The sequence below is a fragment of the Peromyscus leucopus genome, chromosome 7 (genome assembly GCF_004664715.2).
Source record: "Peromyscus leucopus breed LL Stock chromosome 7, UCI_PerLeu_2.1, whole genome shotgun sequence".
Lineage (NCBI taxonomy): Eukaryota > Metazoa > Chordata > Mammalia > Rodentia > Cricetidae > Peromyscus > Peromyscus leucopus.
In genome coordinates, this window is record NC_051069.1 from 33,119,335 (window position 1) to 33,139,174 (window position 19,840).

A 19,840-nucleotide genomic window follows, 5' to 3' on the forward strand; every position below is an offset into this window, starting at 1 on the left:
TTAACTGGGACACCCAGCAAGCAGCCTTCCCTGGTTAAGACCTTAATCTGCTATTAAGAAGAGGTCAGTTACCTCTGCAAAGAGGTGATTTGGAAAGGGGCTTAGTATCTCCTAATATCCTGAAGTGGGCAGAGCAGCGGAAGCCACAGCATGGTCATCTGCCCACCCCAGGGAACTGGGACTTCAGAAATTGTAAAGGAGAACCAAAAGCCTTTGGATTTGATCCTTTCCTTCTTCCAAATTTTAAAGCTCTCCATCCCTGTTCTTGGTTCATGGCTTTCCTGCTTGGACAATTACAATCACCTATACAGGAAACAACCTGCTCTAGGATGCTCCCCATTAAGTGAAACTGAGTCCTGCCCTTGAGCTCCCCAATCCCAAATGCCACCTTTCCTACTCGGTACTCTTCATATCTCTATGTTGCTCTGCAGCGCCTGGGTTCTACAAAGCTCTGCCTTGTTGAGGGAGTTTCCTGTAGAATCATGACCACAAGATCTTTCATCTTAGCTGTATGCTCTCAGTCTCACTTTCTTTTTCTCTCTAGGTGTGACCTAATGCCTCTTGTGGTCCTTTCCTTACACTAGGCATAATGATCGGAACCCAGGTAGGACCCAGTGCTTTCTCTCAGGATTAGAACATTTTGAGTGCCTGTCACTTGATGTCGCTGAATGAGAAAAGGCCCTTCCTAGTCATTTTCAAAACATTTCTGGACATCACTAAACTTAGCCACAGCAAATTTTAAAACCCAAAGGAGTGAATAGGTTTGAATTGAGATAAAAACCTGAAGGTCAGAGAGTGATGACACTAGGATTGGACATTTTAAATTTCAGCCTTTAGACCTCGATTCGATAGTGACACCTCAGTGTACTTACTGAACACACAGAAGTGCTCTGGATCTGGTTGACTCAATTTTCTCTGCTGTGAAATTGAAATAATAAGATTAAATGGGATATAACCAGGTATGTCCTTCATTAAGTTCCCAGACAAGGGCTGGCCCATCACCTTCTCGTGTTCTCTCTGCTTCTGTGGAACATCATTAAAAAGGAAAACGTCATAGATTTTTAAAATTTTTTTTTTACTTCAAGATAGAGATTTGAAGAAATTTTATACAGTCCTAGCAGATCAGGTTAGAACTGTTTAGATCAACGATTCCCGAACCGTGTCACAGTGTGACCCCCTGGTTGACCTTGGAGTTGACTGATGCCTGTGTCCCCTCCCCCAGCATTCTGGCTTAACTGGAGTGGGAGAAGACCCAGGCAGGGGCCCAGACCTCCCAGCTGATTCTAATGGAGGAAATGGAAAGTACAAGTTTACACCGGGCCGTGGATTTGACGTTGATCCTGACTGAGAATGTGGAAGTAGTGGTTATGAATATCTAGAAATTATAAGGCAGTTGTACAGGCACCATGAATTTTGTTTGGAGAAGGCTCTAAAATAATTGTGGTGAGTGTATTCACAGCAGAGCAGGATTTAACTGATAAATGTGTCTGTATAGACACTATGCAACCTCTGTTCCCAGTGGGCTAGAATTAGGCAGGGATCACTCCTCAGTATCTACTTCGGTATATCTGGTCCTGGGGAGAGCTTCTATACGTCCATATCCCTGTGTCCATGGTGAAGTTTTTATTCTACAGACGGACACCTGACTGAGTGGCAGTGTTGATGTGTAGCCGAGCGAGCACTGTAATAAAACCACATGGATCTCCAGCATCTTCTCCCTGCATCCTTTGAGACATTTCTTGCTTCATGTCTTTATTATGTAGACACACTCATGTGAAAGATGCAGCATTCACAAGAGGCTCTGGCTGCAGCTAGGTTAGAGTCTGTGAGTGTACTCATTTGGACATTTCCAATTCAGTTCTTGTGGAAGGAAGTCCATGTTGAGCTCATGGAGCTCCCGAGTGGAGACTTAAGGCCATTAGTTTTCCTGCGTTAGTAGTTATAAAACCTGCAATATTCGGAATCGAGTACCAGATGGCCAGAGCAGCCACTGCTTTTTTCACTACGAAGAATGAACTTAAGATCAGTGGGCCCCGATCAGCACACAGAAACCATGCCAATGATTTGAACAGTGGGGCAGTTAGTGTTAAGAATCATTAACACGTATTTTTTAAAGGCAAAGAGAAAAAAAAATAAGTCACAGGACTAAAAGTCACAGATAGAGTGGAAGCACCCGCCCCCTCCAGTTAGAAGCAGAACACTAGCTGAATAGCCTTGTAAGAGGGCCCTAGCCCAAAGCTTAGATTTAGCGTTCCTCCAAGAGGGTGTATGTGGTTTAGCCTCACTGTATGTAGAAGGTTCTTGAGATGCTGCAAGGCCCTTGATTGGGAGACCGCCCATTGGATTCCTGTCAGGGACATTCTACTTGTAGCATCTCTCCAGCGCCCTCTACTGGCAAGACCTAACCTTGTGTCCGCTTTCAAAGGGGAAATGCTTCTGGGAGCAGTTTCAACCAAGGCAGGGCAAAGCAGGGTGAATTTAGAGCCAAGGGGCAAAAACCTGACAACTGGCCAAAGTAGGGACAACGAGACAAATCTTTCAAGATGTTTTGTGCTGTGGAATACTATAACAAATTACATCATCAAATGCCTTTTTTCTTGAGTGGGTATTTATGGAAGTAGCAAAGAATGGTAGGAAAGCTGATTTGGAGTGAGGCCAAGCTTGTGATACTCAACTTTCTCATGAGTTTGAAGAAATAGTTTTATAATTTATAGCAAATTTTGTAAAATTCTCATCCCTGTCTCTAGCATTTGAAAGATTCTTTGTAAATATGAGATCTTTCTCTTCCTTCTTTGACATATTCCCACATACTTCAGGTATCCTCTTAGATGGCTGTCTACACTTTACAAATGCCCTCATGATTGCGATGATGAGATAAGACAATTGGGTTCATTTTTGCCCATGATCCTACATCATTCCACAAAATCAGGTCCAATTAAAATGTCTGAGTGCTCCCTCTGGAAAGGATTCATTGTGATGCAAATAAGATTCATAGATATAATAAGACTTATCCTGTGATCACAGCTTCCCATTCTTGTCAACAACAATTAAGCATTTGAGGTGAACAGCAGACTGTGGACAGCAGCCTTCTTTACATAAAACAGCTGAACATTGCTGAGTTCGGGGAGACTGTTATTTGGGTCAAGAGGATTTGCCGACACACCTTTTTTTTTTTTTTCCCCTTTCTCCAGAGTGCTGTCTGGAATGTGCTCTCAGTACTGCGCAGGACTCTGCGGAACCTCATTTTCATTGGGAACTCGAGGCTGTTGTTTGCCAGTTCTCTGGGAAGGTTTACTTCAGGAAAGGCTATCAACTTCACCACAGTTTCCTAAATTAATTTTCAGGAGAGCAGTTTGGGCACTTAGGTAACGATAGCTTAGCTGTTGACGTGTGGAGATTGGATCAGAGACCATCTCTCACCTGTGGAAGTCTCTCTAGTTAACCGTGAGGTGACTCAATGTGATTGACAGATGCTGTGAGTAAGTGGCCCGGGCCTTGGGAGAGGTCAGCAGTTGCTTCTTTTCCTGTAGTGTGATGAGGAGGGAGTCCAGGGAAGGCAGGTTGGATGTGCTCAGATGCATGACTTGCTGTTCAGTTACCATAACTACAGCAAAGTCACAGGACCATTTCCGTTCACCATCTGAAGGATGGGGATTGCGAGCACCCATCTTTGATGTTGTTGGTAGGATTACACGAAATCATTTGCTTAGCAAATTCCATTACTCTTATCCTAAATGAGGAGCTCCCACAAAGAAAGGAAAGCTGCCTTCCATAACACAGTAGAATAGAATTCTTGAATGACTTGCTATGTGAGTTTCTGAATGATGTTCAGGCTGTTTCCTTCTTGGGCAGAGCAGTCAAAGAATATGTTGGTAATTTGTTGTTTTTTGATGACTGTATTAAACACCAAAACATCTGAAGCTTCATGTGGTCAGCTTCATATAAAACATACAGATAGTACTCAACAAAACCCATTTGAAAATTATACTTGTCTTATCCCAGACCTTTTAACTATTGTTATCAGTATAAACCATAAACATGATAATAGTTGGGGCATACAAGTGAAAAGATGAATCTATGTATTTATAATAGAGGTGGGAGAGGCCCTGAAAAGCCAGCACCATGTGTTCAGAGTCACTGAGGAACTGGGCAAGGTAGGAGGAGGACTTGGTCATCTGACTCACCAACATCTTGCTCACTAGCCTGATGGAGCTTTACCCAGTGTGAAAGTACTGACTAATCATTCTCAGTACTCCTGTGTGCTGGAGAGACAAGAAGGAAATAGCCTAGAACTTTCCTAGGGAGGTAAAACCAGCAGAAAGAACACAAGAGTTTGCATTTGAGTAAGAGTTCTGTACTTCAGCTTGTAAGGAGCACAGTGGGAGATGCACCCAACTCTGTGTGATGCTTTCATGTGCCTTTATTTGCTTCACCATCTTTTAAGTGATACATGTGTTAGCATATGTGTGTGTGTGTATGTGTGTATGTATATATATTTATACACACATATATGTATATACACACAAATACATATATATATATTCCCAGATAGGGGTGGTAGAGTGACCTATTAAAGATTGCAGATGCAAACAGCCAGATGTAATTTTGGACTCAGATTTGACCAAAGTTCAAGGCCATTCAAGAGCTCACGACAGAAGGAAGATGAGTTGAGACAGTATATGTTGCTAGTTTGCCTTTCTTTGGAACTGAGACTCCTCTAAGCAACTGAAGTGGAAGCAGATAGTCCAAACCCATCTGCTTCTTTGATCCCACAAACCAGTTATTCTAGCAACGGGATGCAGAAAGAAATGGTCCTGAAAAGACCTGTCATGATGAAGGCTGCAAGGTCAGGGACTTAGAGAATGAGCCCCACCCCCACCCCGCCCCTGGCCCCCAGATGCTCAAGAAGTATTAGTGCTCAGCATGAGTTTAATGAGCAGGACACAGGTGGTGCCAGTGGATCATAGTGATTATCCACCGTCAACATGATCTCCTAGACACTGAGGGCAGAGAGTCAAGTACCATCTCCTAGGAAGACCCAAAGAGTGAGAATGGACCTGTCAGCCCTTCGGCACTCACTTTGTCTAAGGGACAAAGCGCAAGCACTAGAAAGACCGACACAGTATTCTCATGGGGCCACTAAATCAGAATCTCAAGGGACTAAAGTTTGGGATGACGTCGGCATCCTTCATGTTTTAATCCCTTTCGACATCCCTCAACAGATGATAGTTCTCCAAATATTACAAGTACACCTTGGGCTTTGGGCAGTGCTACTGTCGTTTGGATCTGGAATGTCCCCCAAAAGTCCACACAGTGAAGAAATGCCCAACCTGTGGTGCTTTGGGGGAGGTGAGGACTTGGTGAAGAAGTATGATTACTGACGGCAATTTCAGGGCCTCAGCCCCTTCCTTTGTCTTTGCTTATTGACACCCATGAGGTTTCTTATTCCTCACACTTTGCCATGATGTACCACGATAGTACCAGTGATCATGAAGTAAAATCTCTGAAACCGAGCCAAAGAAAACCTCTCCTCTCTGAAGTTACTCACCTCAGGTATTTTATTGCAGCAAGGGAACATTAACCCAGGCAGCTGATGATGGTCTTGAGGTATGGTAGTTTGTAATTGGCTCCTATAAGCTCATAGGAAGTAGCACTGTTGGGAGGTATGGCCTTGTTGAAGTAGGTGCAGTCTTGTCGAAGGAAGTGTGTCACTGTGGGGGCGGGCTTTGAGGTCTCTTTTGCTTAAGCTTCACTCAGAGTCACAGTCCACTTCCTGTTGCCTTCTGATCAAGATGTAGCCAGCACCACGTATGCCTGCATGCTGCCATGCTCCCCTTCATGATGATAATGAACTGAACCTCTGAACTGGAAGTTGCCATCCCAGTGAAATGTTTTCCTTTATAGGAGTTTCTGTGGTCATAGTGTCTCTTCACAGCGATAGAAACCCTCACTAAGACATGAGGTCAGAGTCAGGTGACCTGGATTTCCAATTCAGCCTCTGCATTACTTACTTCTCCTATACTCTGAGTGAAACTGTGACATTAAGTAACTTAAGGGAGCTCAGATTTTTCTCTGGCCTGCAGTTTGAGGGGACATAGTCCATCGTGGCAGGGAGGGTATGGCGGTGGGCAGCTCCATGGCAGTGAGAGCATTTGATAGCCTGTTCATAGTTGGTGAACCAGGAAGCGAAGACCTCAAGCCAGAAGTGGAGCCAGCCTATAACTTTTGGCACTGTGGCCCTATGTCTGCCCATTAGGCTCCATGCCTAGAAGGTTCTCTGTTCTTCCAAACCAGAGCCAACAGCTGGGAATCAGCATTCAAACACAAGACTGCCTGTGAGGGACATTTCTCATTGAGACACCAGCCTCCTCTGGCCTTCACTTTTTCTAGGGCTCGGTGTCTTCATCTGTTAGGTAGGCTGCATAAGCCTGTTCAGGTGGCTGTATGGAGCACTGAAGGACTTCATGTGAACACGTGCTTTGCAGATGATGAATGGTTTGAAAGGCATTTGTTAGCACAGCGACTGAATAGGCTAGCAGACAGACACTCTCCGGGGGCATGTGTGAGGTCTGATACTGCAGCTCAGTAAATGGATGAAGAGACTATAGCTTTAAGAGGTGCCGCTTAAGAATGTGGAAACTCAGATGACCCCACTTTGTCACGAGGGCAAGTGCCCTCATGTGGTTGTTACTCTTCGGGCTGTGAAGTCTCCTCTGCCCAAGAAGCTACCATTGCTGTCTCTTGCCTCACAAGTCAGTGAGGTGCTGTCCCAAATAGGTCCTCAGCCATTTTCTTGGGCGGATGATGGCCTTCAGTACTGTCTTCCTTCTCCCTGATCCCAGGGCGCAGGCAGGGAGAGCAGCTGTCATCCTGGGAAAGATGCAAGCCTCTATTTGGAGGGCAGCCCCTGTGCTTTTATTTAGTGTCACCTCCTTGATGCAAGCTGACCTAATCGGCAACACCTGGGAAATCATCGGTGACAGTCAAGGGAGCAGAGGCTCCCAGGAGCATCATCTTGTGTTTTGCAGGATTTGGGGACGAGGAGGAAATAACGCCCCGCAGCCCCAGTAGGCTCTGCCCTCCGAGCTGGCATGAATAATTGAGAGCTGGCAAGCTGACTGCACCAAAGAGTTGCATTATGTAAACCGGCAGGCGGCGTGTGTGTGTGTGTGTGTGTGTGTGTGTGTGTGTGTGTGTGTGTGTTCCTGCTTGAGAGGGTGTGTGTCTGCTGCCTGTGCGCCTGCGTGCCTGAGCTTAGAACAGCTGTCTGTGAGGGAGTCGGAGTCAGAGAGGGAGGGAGGGGAGAAAAGAGAGAGAGAGAGAGAGAGAGAGAGAGAGAGAGAGAGAGAGAGAGAGAGAGAGAGAACGCAAAGGGACTTTTGTACCGCTGCATGGCCACACCAAATAACAGCCACTGAGGGAGGTGGGGCGGGGGGAATAAAGGGGGCCATGCTTAAAATTCCAGAGCAGTACGAAACAGCAGAGCAGAAGAGCGCCCCCAGCCTATGTAAGCTGTGTCCCCAGTCCCCTCCCCAGTAGACACAGGGCTTTTGGATGGGCATGGAGGTGAGTGCCCTCCGACCTCCTCAGGGCCCCTGCTCCCCGCCCCCACCCCTACTGCCCAATGCATGAATGAATGAGTTTTCCGCACTGCACTCTGCTCCGTCCTAATGGCTTCCAGGTTAGTGCTACTTCATGCTGACGCTCGTGTGTGTATGTGTCAGTCTATCTTTGTCTCCTTGTGGGAATTTTGGGAAGTGGGCAGTTATGTCCTGGAGTCGGGTGGGGGCTCTGGGGGCCTGGAGCATGGACCTGTCTGTCTGGTTGTTACGCTTTCCCCAAGTGAAGCGCTGGCTGCTCAGGGCTGCCAAGAACACAGACCTTCAGAGGCAGAGTAAATCTGGAGTCCATGTTGCTTGCTTCTGTTCTCTGTTCGGGGATCTAGAAAGCAGCCAGTGTGACATCATGCTGCTGCGGAGGGAGATGCCACATTCTTTTCCCTCCCACCTCTCCCCAGGAGCACTACCTGGGCTAACCTGAGTGGTCCAGCACTGAGAGGTAGCTCTGGGGCAGACTGGCACTGATGGGGTCCCCTTTGCCAGCAAGACTTAAGAGCAGCGCTCTGACTTGAGATAGGTGGTCAGGAGATGGAATTAATGGTGCGTCATAGAGGTGGCCAGGGGCTGCTGGGGGAGGCTGGACAGGCCATGTGCTCCTGTTCCCCACCCACTGACTTCCTGTGGGTAGGAGGTGACAAGAGCAGGGACCAGGAAGATGCTTATCCCAAAGGGAGAGGACCAAGCAACATATGGTTCTGGCCAACCGAAGGAGAGGATGAAAGGGATGCAGGCAGCTTGCGGCTGGGAAATAAAGGACTTGGTTTTTTTTCTGTGACTTAGCTGGTACTTGGTTCAGAGATTCTCCATATGTTTTGAGAAGATAGACACCCAGTGTCTGCCTCTTAATCCTCCACACGTCCCTGCGTTGTTTGTTAGTTATTTACTTGCTTTAGAGAAGAGGTGGGGGGGGGGGTCGAGGAGCTCAGTCATTCCCCCCTCTGGCCTCAGCAAAGAGTTCGGCCAGGGCTGGGGGAAGCAATCTCTGTTCCTCTGACATTTGCTGGAAAACGGTTGGGGTCCTTGCTTCATCTCACTTCTTCTGATCTTGGATGGTGGGTAGCACTACCCAGCTTAGAGAAGTCTGGGATCAGCATGAGAAAAGCTGGCCTTGGAAGGAGAGACAGACAGAGAAAGGGGTGCTGTGCTGAGCTGCCTGGGGCAGGAGAGTGACAGTGTCAAGGCCACGAATGGGAAGGAATAGCCGAAGATCTTGTCAGTGGGTGATGAGCGGAGAATCTGCTGGTGTGGTTAACTCGGTGACATTGAGTGATTTGAATGATTTGACTTGATGTGAAGTGAGGATAGGTGAAGGGTAGGGGTTCTTGTCTGTCATCCTTCCCTTCTCCCTACTCTTCTGGCCCTAAAAATTTCTGCTGCCACAGAGCCGCACACAGCTGCTCTTCCCAATGCTGTGTGGTATTCCTGTCAAGCACAGGTTCCTTGTTTGGGGACGCAGGAAAAACAGACCCACAGAAAAGTTTTTTTTTACAAGATGCACAATGTTAGAGCAGACTGGCAAACTCTTTCTGTAAATATTTAGGCTTTGTGGGCCCCATGGTCTCTATCAGAGGTCCCCGAGTCTGTCTTAGATAGTGGGAGTCACTCTGAGTAAAGGAGCATGGGTGTGTTCACAGTAAAATATTTCTCTGGACCCCTGAAAGTTTAACATGCTGCAAAATCTTTTTGATTTGTTCAACTATTTAAAGGTATATAATCTATGAATTCATCCAGGTAAGAATTTAAGGTCCATGGTTTTGCATCTAGTTTAGAGATATAGCCCTATCAGCAACTGAGAATAAGAACTGGGTGACATCATCATCACACCGGAACTCAGGACCAGGCTAGTGAGGGGAAGTGGTGAGTGGGTGTGCTCCTTGTAGGGATGCACATCAGTATGTAACACGTGTAGACACCCCTACCCTCAGCAAGGATGAGGTAAAAGCAAGAACCCGGAGGCCCAAAAGAGAAAATGACTAATTCTAGATTTCCCTGGTTCAGAAGATGGTTCCAAAAATAGGTTTGTGCTCTGATTTCTAAAGTACATGGAGGGGGGGGGGGAGGTGGTGATCATTCCTCTCTATTCTGAGTCTGTTGGACCACTTCTGAGGTTTACAGCCGAAGTGTGTGGGCTCACCAGTATATTGGGGCCCTGATCAATTAGATTTAGATTTTAATTTAGAGGACAGTGATCCCTCAGCCAGTGAGGGATCCACTGTCAGGTTATTGTAAGGGATCAGCATGTGACATGGGAGCTGTCTGAAAATAATACTCAGAAAAAAAAAATTAGATTTATATTATGGTTCCTTGGGGGTAGAACTTTGGTAGGAAGCTACAGAAAATAGTTTGAGCTTTACCTGAGTTATTCAAAGGAGAAATGATCTGCATGCCAACTGATGGCTTTCATTGCTTGATTTGTTAAGAGTGCCACGTGAACAGAGATTGCCGCTAGGAAATGCAGCTCAGCGGTGGAGTGCCTGATTCGAACATGCTGGGTGCTGGGTTTGGTCCCCAGCACCGCAAATACAAGATAGTACATAAACAAAATTTGTATGAAATGATGTTGGGGGAAGTGAGAGAGAGAGAGAGAGAGAGAGAGAGAGAGAGAGAGAGAGAGAGAGAGAGAGACAGAGAGAGACAGAGAGAGACAGAGAGAGACAGAGACAGAGAGAGAGACAGAGGGAGGGAGAGGGAGAGGGAGAGAAGTTTTTAATTTCTGAGAATAGGTTTGAGGAAGTAAATTTCACTTTAATGAAAGAGGTGAGGCATGAAGAAGTTACAACCTAGGACCTGACTTCAAGTTTGGGAAAGCTGTAAAGAAAAGAAAGTGGTATTAATTGTAACGTATTTTAAAAAATACCTGGTGTGGTGGTGCACACCTTTAATCCCAGTACTCGGGAAGCAGAGGCAGGTGGAGCTCCATGAGTTTGAGGCTGGCCTGGTCTGCACAGTGAGTAGCCAAGGCTGCATAGTTAGGCCCTATCTCTAGCAAACAAACAAATTGACAATCAAGCGCTTCCTGGAGGTAGGAAGAAAGCTCTGGGGTTTTGTTCCTTGAATGTATTTTAAACTGGGCAGATGAACCACCCCCTCCCCCTATAGACATGAGAGACCAGAGGAAGATTTGAGGAGTCTTCTGCTATCATCACCCACCTTACTTTTTTTGAGACAGAGTCTCTCACTGAACCAGAAGCTTACCCATTTTAACCTAGGTCAAGTGATCATCAAGCTCCAGGGTTCCACCTATGTCCAGCCTCCAATAACGAGGTTCAGGTGTGTGCACCTCCAACTAGCTTTTTATGGGTAACTCAGACCTTCTCACTTTCATGCTCTAACCCATTGGGCCCTCTCTCCCCTTGGCAGAATTTTGTTGGGTCATTGACAGAAAAGAAATGAGAGCTGGGTTTGAATGTGAGGGAGCCACAAAGGATTAGCAGGCGTCTCCACCAATGCGGTGAGAGCTGTGAGAGAAATAGCCCAGGACGCTGCCCGCTGTTCCTCCAGCTGCTGGCACAACTGTCCATGTAGACTCTTTCATCTGACTCGGTCCAGTGGTACCCTCCGCTGCAGATGCGATCCTGACCAGAGAGAAAGTGAGCTGTGATGCTCAGCTGACTGTGGACTCAGCCTGCCTGCATCTTGTTTCTGCTTGCTTTGCCCAATTTAGATCTGAGCCCTTCTGTCCCAGCGATGCTGAGGCTCTCAGTGCTTTGCAATGTGTTCTTTCCCACCCTCCTCTCACATCTTTGTGGGGGTGAGGAGAATGAACACTCCTTTTTTCCCCCCAACAATTAAAGTTGAAGCTCAGAGTAGAGGGGTTCGCCATGGCACCGTACACAGGGAAGGCCCTGAGTCAGAAAGGCCACCTAATTTCTGATGTGCAGTTCCCCGTGCTTCTTCAGCTTGGCTGCCTTGACATGTGGTGATGAGAGATGTTTCGATGAAATCTAAGTAGTTCCTGTTAGATGGTGTTAGTGAATTGCACATTGGTCTCCTCCTCCAGATTGGAAATCCTTAGTCAGAGATGGTACTCCTCATGTCAAGACATGATCTGATATAGGACATGTTTCCAGTGATGGGTGGGACAGGATGGGATGGATGGGTTGAACGGATGTATGTTTGCGTGTAGAGTCCAGAGGATAGCATCTCTGGTGTCATCCTCAAGGTCTTTCATGGGCCTAGAATTCACCCATTAGGCTAGCCTAGCTAGCTGTTTAGCTCTAGGGATCCTCCTGCTTCTGCCTCTCCTGGGGGAAAATCAAAATCCGATCCTTACGCTTGGGAGGCAAGCACTTTATTGATGTGAGCTAGCCTCCTCCCCTCACCCTCTCCCTGAGCCACATCTATTTTGCTGAGGCTGGGGGAGGGGCCCTCGATGAGCAGACTCAGAAGGAGCTGGAGATTCTATTCAGTTGAACTCCTCCTTGCCTTATTTGACTAGCTGGTGGTCTCTCTGTGGACTGAAAATCTTTTCCAAGGGGCTTTCTGGGATAGCTTAGCATCCACGTTTTACAAGGTCCCGTACTCCAGAGCCTTGAAGATTCCGAAATGTTTTGGGTAGAGTTGTGCTTAGATTTGGCAGAGACTGCTAGAGCCAAGGTTAAAAACTATTAACTCCCTACTCTGTGCCCAGTGTCGTGTTTGATGTGTATGGATACAAAGAACCATGACCTAGTCTCTGCCCAGTGGGGGCCCTGAGAGTGAGTTTGTGTTACATAGTTAGAGGAGCTTAGAAAGTACTTGCTTGGTGATGTTAACTGAGTGAGATTAGCTTTATTTTAAAAGAAAAATTCAGAGGGACGGGGAGGGAGGGAGAGCAGGAGAGAGAGGGAGAGCAGGAGAGAGAGGGAGAGAGAGAGAGAGAGAGAGAGAGAGAGAGAGAGAGAGAGAGAGAGATCATTAATATAGTCTCTTAAGAGACATCCTACCTGCCTGCATTGGCCTATGAATGGTCTGTTATTGAAACTTGCATGCAGAGGTCCCCAGACTGTGGTCAGCACTGTTTAAGGCGGACTTCCTGCATTGAGTGGAAGTGTGACCATTAAGGCCCCTTCCAAAGTAGGCTATTAGAGACCATGCAGCCAGCCCAGCAGAACTGTACCCCAGGCCTTCAGTACTTGCTCTGTTGAGAGCACTCTTGGGGGACAAGATTGTAACACACCAGCAGGTTCTGTCTCTGATTTCAGGGTCTTCTGCTTCGTTTTGTGGAGTCTCTGCCCTATGGAATTAGGGAGTCAGGATAGTGAGTGTGTTCTCCCTTGCCCTTGGTCTGGCAGAGGCACAGGATTTAGGAACAAGATGCAGGTTCCTCACTGGGAATTTGCATTAAACTTTAAACCCCTTTTCACTCCATGGGCAATTACAGGAACCCCTCTCCATTTGGGATGCCCTGTCCAGGTCTATTCCTTTTAAGACTCTCATTCAGGTAAGGCAGCTCATAACCTTTTAACAGCCAAGGAACACAGGTTCACAGAAAGATTTCTCAGGGGCACCAAAGAGCTCAGAATTTTAAACCCAGGTACTCTGATGTCTAGACAAAATGACAAGGCCAGCCAGGAGTTTGGAAGTGATGTCATATTTCAGTTTTTATCGACTAAGAAGTCAGAATAAAGACTAAGAACTGGAGTTATAAAGAAGGCAGACTTGACCAGCTTCACAAAGGTATGTCTAAGAGAGTGCTTGAACCCAGCAGAATGGATAGCCTTGTAGTCATTCAGTGCATGCCTGTGATCCCCGCATGTGGTAGTGGTTCCCCTAGAGCAATTGGGGAACTTCTCGAGAGACAAGGCACTGCCCCCAATAGTGTTCATTCTCAAAAGCGAAAGCACAAAAGTATGACCATTCAGCTCCTGTAAGGTTAACAAAGTGAAGGGAGCCAAGGAGTGGTGATTCTGGGGGACATCAAGGCCACTCCAGGAAACCATTCCAGAGAGGTAGGTAGCACTTGACTTTTGATGCAGTCATGGGAAAGGAACCAATATGTAAAACTTCAGAAGAAGAACACAGAGCCCAAGTAGGAACCCTCAGGCAGAGGTGAACTTAGGTTTGAGGAAAAGAATGGCCCAGGGAGGCTGGAAAAACACAGGGATAAAGTGATACATGATGAGGTAAGGAAGGCGGCCTGGTGCCCTCTGGGTTAGGGCTAGGGGTAGGGTTAGGGTTAGGGTTGGTCATTAAGCACTTGCCACAGAGGAGTCTTTCTCTGCAGAAAGTGGACAAGAAAGCAGTGTGGACTGGGGATAGACTGTGACTGTGTGACCTGCTGCTGTCTCCTCTCTGGCTGCTTCTGTAGCATGCTCAGTGTTATTCGTGGTGACTAGAATTTGTTTCTCTTTGAACTATCCACGAAGATATCGGCAGCCCTGGCTTCTCGTGTGCCCTGAAAGGACCCAAACAAACTTATTTTGTTTTTGCAGGAGGAGGGGGAAAATGGGTCAGGCTGTTTTGGCATTTCAGGCATAGAGCCCCGGTTCCATTGCAGGCTCTGGTCTCCATGGCAATGAAAAATAGCGTTTGTCATGTCTGTTCCTGGTTTGAATTCCAAACTCTGGGCTCACCAAGCTGCAGGAAGGCCAGGCAGTGGGGAGTGGGGTAGATGGAGGCTCCAACCATTGTGAAGAAGGGTCCTTCTCATTGGCTCGAGCCTGAAAAGGCCTTTGCCCTGACCGGCCCTCTCTTTCCCCATCACTTCTCTGGACCATGAATGCCAGTGTCAGGGCAACTGAAGTTCTGCTTTTCTCTCCTTGGCCCAAGACTTCACATGGACTGTGCCCTTGTGTCAATTATTCAGCTAATTCATCAGCAGCTGAAGTCATCGCTAAGACTCCCAGCAAGTATGTACCCAGTGGGAATAGGGCTAGACAGCCTGGCAGTCACCTGGCTGCAAGGGTTTAGTGGGCAGTGTTACCTTTCAATTACTTCATAAGGTTTTTTTTTTTTTTAAAACAATTTTAAACATCCCTTGTTTTATTTTTTCAGTTGTGTCTGTTTGTGTGCACAGATACATGTGGAGTCCAGAGGTCAATATCAGAGGTTTTCCTTGATCATTCTCCACCTTAGTTTTCTTTGAGATAAGGTCTTTCACGGAACTGGGAATGCCCTCATTTGCCTCCCCAGGGCTGGGATTATAGGAACACATTGCTGTATCCAGTTTGTGGGCACTAGAGATGGAACGTAGGGCCCTTAGGGCTGCGCGGTGAGCACTTTGCCAATGGAAGCGTCTCCCCAGCCCATGCTCCTTGGATTAGAATCGAGAAAGAAGAACTAGTGAGTGAAGCCTGCTGACCACTGGAAGCACCCTGAATTATTGACCCTGGGCCCACAGAGGTGTCATCAAGTCATTTGGAAAGGGTGGAGGGAGCAGGATGTGCCTCCCAGTCCCTATTTCTTGAAGCAGTTTGGGAGGCCCATTCGGTGTCAGGAGGAGCCAGCCTCTGTGTCCCAGGGGGGGAAGTGTATCTCCGTCAGGCTGCCTGTCTCCATCACCCACCTACCCCAGGTGATCACAGCTGCCCCACCAGATGTAATTGGGCATTCTTCCCTGGAGGGAACTGGCTCCAGGGTGGAATCCTTCGAGGATTAGACTTCAGGTTATAGGTATCCAGTGAACAGGTTCCATCTGTGACCATAGGGAGCTAGCATGAATACAGCCATACTTTTCCCATCCTTCCAGCCTCAACTCCAACCAGCAGTCTAAAAAAATGTATGTTGGTGCTAAGTTGCTGAGATGTGTCCTTGTATTGACTGGGGAAGACCGATTTTTAAAAGTAGCGATTGATTCCTCTCTAGGAAGGAGATGTCATAGGAACTGTAAACCCAGCTGGGATCGTATGATTTATGCCATTTGCTCCCATCTATGAAGTCCTCGTGGCTCTGCCCATCCCCCGTCCTGTGCTGTGTTTTTTGGTGGGTGCAGACATTAAATTCAGAAACTGTTAATGGACAAGCCAGAACGCAAGGAGGAATAACAATCGTCAGTAGTCCTCCATAGACTGGGTTTGGAACTGGTGTCAGCGGACGGGCTTACTGACAGAGGCATTTGCAAGCATCATGTAAACTCTCTGCAGAGTGTTACATACCTACACCTGTGGCCTTCCTATCTCAGACACATGAACACAGGCTGTGAGGAAATTCAAAGGAGGGTGGCTAATTCACATGGATATTTGGTGGACTTACGGAGAACTAAGGAAGATTATTGATGAGACTGGAGGATCAGCATTGAGACGGGTCATCTGTGGATCGGTACAAGCATCAGCTTTTGCCTGATGCTCTGAGTGACAGGGAAGGCCGAGGGGCCTGTGAGTGCTAGTGATAATTAGCAGGGGACCCCAAGCAAGGGGTGGTCCCCTTAGGTGCCGTCCTCCTCTACCACCATTCTCCTGCCTAGGCTTCATCAGTTCTGCTTCAGCTTTCTATACTAGCAGGTCACACAATGAGTTCAAAGTGATTTTTACCAGTCCAGTGCATCCATCTACCTGTGGCATTATAATGAAGGCTCTGTGACCAAGGGCATACAGGCATATCAATTATTTCTCAGTCCTTCAAAGGCTGCTCCTTGGGCATAGTGGTGCTGCAGCTTTAGAATGGTACTTCTTTAGGATGCAGATTCTGAAAACGATGCTCTGAAAACCAGCTAGCGATGGTATGGGGGGGACAAGATGAACATTCTGTACTTTTAGGAATCACACTTTGTGTTGCTGACACCCTCCCCCTCCCCACCACACACAGCCTACTTGTGGTGTCCAGCAACATTTACATCCTTTACACCTAACCCAACAGACACCAACAGGCCCCAGAGACTGAGGAAAGAGGCCGAGAGAGTTTAGTACCCATTTTGGTGGCTCGGCTGTTTATAAGGACTGGTGATGCACCAGGCGTTATTCTAAGTATCTTCAAATGAGAAAAATGAGGCTCAAGAACCAAGATAACACAGAAAGCAAATGGCTAAGTGGGCTTTCCAGTTGGACTTGCTCTCATGACACATTGGCATTTTACCCTACCTTGCAGCTTTGAGGTACAATGCCCAGATTGCAAATTTAGTGCTCTCCTGGTGCCAGTGCCCGGGACTCTATCAGAGAGTCATTTTTAAAAGTTACCAGTGCTCCTCGGCAGGGAGAGGGTTGTAGCCAGGCACTCGGTCATGAAGAGAACTTTAGGGCTGGGACTGGGAATCTGATGGCGAATGAGCTAGGGCTGTGGTGCAGGTGGGACCACATGATCACAAGGAACGGAGGCCTCAATCCAAAAAGATAAAGGCACAGGGCGTCCAGAGTGGCAGGTATATACTTTGCAGTATCTGGAGCAGAAACAATCTTTCATAAAGACAAACACATAAACTTGAATAAAGAACACCAGCTGACCATTGTGCTGGGCTCAGAGTTCCGAAAAAATGCACGGGTGGCTGATCAGGGAGCTGGCGTGCTGACAAGGTCTGCCTGTGCCCGCGGGACCTCACTAGGAATGAGGATGGAGAAGGCAAGCCAAGAAAAGGGGTGCAGTTGCCAGGGTGTGTGAGGTGCAGGTCGGAGAACCTGTCAAGAGGGTTACTTTGTAGAAAGAAAAGCTTTGTTCTCCCGCTGTATTTCCCTGTTGCTCAAGGACTGCAACCAGACCCAAGTATAGGGAGTAGGCCCTGACCACACATGGCATGAGATGCTGTGGTCAAGCTTCAGGATGTACTTTCTGTCACAAGGTAGCTGGGACAGGAGCGAAATAGTCTTTGTTGCCAGTCTTACACACAGGAGAGGTGGGGAATGCCTGAGTATCTTCCTGGGTTAGGGGTGGCCAGCAGGGTCTTAGTGGACCAGGGAGACGGGATGATGATAGGACTCCCTTGAGCGTCAGTCAGTTCAAAACTGTTCCATGTGCAGCTTCTTGTCACTCTGTGTCACATGCTATTCAAGACTTTCATTCTCTTCATGCTGATTTTTCTTTTTCTTTTCTTTTCTATATTCCAATGAGAGGAGGTTATGTCTAGCTCCGCCTCACTATAAATGTCCTAAGCACAAAGCTCTTTTCTTTTTTTTTTTTTTTTTTTTTTTTTGGTTTTTCGAGACAGGGTTTCTCTGTGTAGCTTTGTGCCTCTCCTGGAACTCACTTGGTAGCCCAGGCTGGCCTCGAACTCACAGAGATCCACCTGGCTCTGCCTCCCAAGTGCTGGGATTAAAGGCGTGCGCCACCACCGCCCGGCTTTTTTTTTTTTTTTTTTTTTTTTCAAAGCTCTTTTCTTATTCACCTGTGTGAACTTGAGTGTTTAGCATTGTACCAGGTGGCCAATAAATATTTGTGGCACTATAGTGCTATGCACACAGTCGTAACATCGTGGCCAGGTACTTACTCTCCTGTTACTCAGGTTTCTGTATAGTGTTTTGTCTGCATATATTCCTACACGCCAGAAGAGGGCACTACATTCTCATTATAGATGGTTGTGAGCCATCATGTTGCTGCTGGGAATTGAACTCAGGACCTCTGGGTGAGCTGCCAGTGCTCTTAACCTCTGTGCCATCTCTTCAGCCCCTACTCAGGTTTCTTAAAAGCCAACAGTTACAGAACTCTTCCTGAATTCATGTCAATGGTCTTGTCTGTTGACCCAATACTGGTCTTGCCCCCTACAGTATATGTAAGGTCCTTTTGAGCACATCCCCAAGTGTAATGTCAATTGTATTAATAGTGCTTGTAGGATCAGGTTAAGGAAACACAATAGAGTTTGGAAGGTAGACTGCTATATAAAATGTGTAGGAATTGGTTTTATTTGCTTAGCAGCATGTCCAAATCTACAGGACAATGGCTGATCTTTTAATCTGTTTAGCAATGTAGCAATGCCTCTGCTATGGCACAGAACTATATTTCTTCTTGTATAGACAAGGTCTGCAGCAGAGGCCAAGCATGGAAGGGTCGATGACCTCTTATTATTCTCAGTGTTTTTCAGGAACCACTCAAATAATAGCTAAAGTTATTGGACAAGTCCAGATGAGGCACGTTGAGAATCTGAGGTAGAACTCCAGGACAGGAAAGGAAAGATGGGATAATGAGCCTTTGGAAACAGAATGAGTGGGATGCAGTGAGATGTGATGGGATAAATGCCACTTCTGAGCAATGATGTTGTCTTTGGGAAAAGGCCAGGAATGGGCAGAGATCTGGGAGGAAGATGGCCAGATATTTGGGAGCCGAGACACTCAGGAGACATCTATCTGGAGGAAATATTTACTGGGCACAATATTGTTGGGCCAGATTGGCAAGTGTGTGTAGGGCTGGTGGCAGAGGACACTCGTCCAATGACAGGTTGGAGTCAGAGAGTAGTGGCCACAGAGGTGAAGAACACATTTGGAGAAGAACTAAATTCTAGTTTAGGTAACATGAGAAGATCTGAAGGACCAGAGAGATGGCTCAGTGGGCAAAGGTGCTTGCCACCAAGCCTGAAGACCTGAGTTCGACCCCTGGGACCCACATGATGGAAAGAGAGAACTGACTTCCTAAAGTTGTCCTCTAATCTCCACGTGTGCACTGTGGTATGTGCACATACATGTAGAAGAGCTCATGTGGAGAGGTCAGCGAACAACTTGCAGAGGGTCAGTTCTCTCCTTCCACCCTGTGGATCCTGGGGATTATACTTGGGTCATCAGCTTGGTGCAAGAGCTACGCCATTTCACTCATTCCATTCATGTTGTTCATCGTGTACTACGTCTGGAATCAGCTTTTGTTTTTATACCTTTGATTTTGTTTGTTTATTTTACCTGCTCTTGACTTGAATTTGCCCCCGCCCCCCCAGCAGCCACTTAGGAGCAGGCCCTTGTGGTCTAGAATCAGACTGTATGAAAATGGCCTTTGTTTCAGGAAGGTGGGCAAGGTCTTTTGTGTTTGTGATGGGCAGGTGTTCCCTCTTTTTTTTTTTGGAGGGTGGTGGGTGAGTGGGTGGGAAGATTGCTCCTGAATACTTGGTCATAGGCTAGAGTTGTCCCAAGATAAAGGAGCCTTTCTTGAATGGGTGAGCACCTGGCCCTCCCTTCCCCACGCTCTCCCAGAGGGCTGGGGTGTCTGATTCCCTCAGACTCATGGTGGCTCAGCTTCTTGAATTGAAGAAAAGGAATATAACTTCCTTTCCCCAGGGTTCATAGAACTGAATGGGGTTAGAGAGTCAGAAGAAAAAGGATGGAGTTGCATGGGGAGAAAAGTTGGACAATTCTCTCTGAAGAGACATTTTAGGCTTCTTCAAATCATTGGCAGAC

The 19,840-nt window shown here is 47.1% G+C and overlaps 1 protein-coding gene across 17 annotated transcripts in view; it reads left to right on the top strand.

The window, feature by feature from the left end:
• Positions 1-19,840, top strand: part of Gramd1b (GRAM domain containing 1B) — a 245,783-nt gene that overhangs the window by 184,528 nt on the left and 41,415 nt on the right. The window contains exon 1 of one of the 17 annotated variants that reach the window (XM_028866294.2): positions 7,450-7,566. The exons of 13 other annotated variants lie outside the window; for them this stretch is intronic. Coding sequence is in view for 2 of the 4 variants with exons in the window: in XM_028866283.2 (XP_028722116.1) it covers positions 14,316-14,449 (134 nt within the window). In the remaining 2 variants the exon portion in view is untranslated. 3 more of the 17 variants (XM_028866290.2, XM_037207594.1, XM_028866283.2) reach the window with 3 other exon arrangements.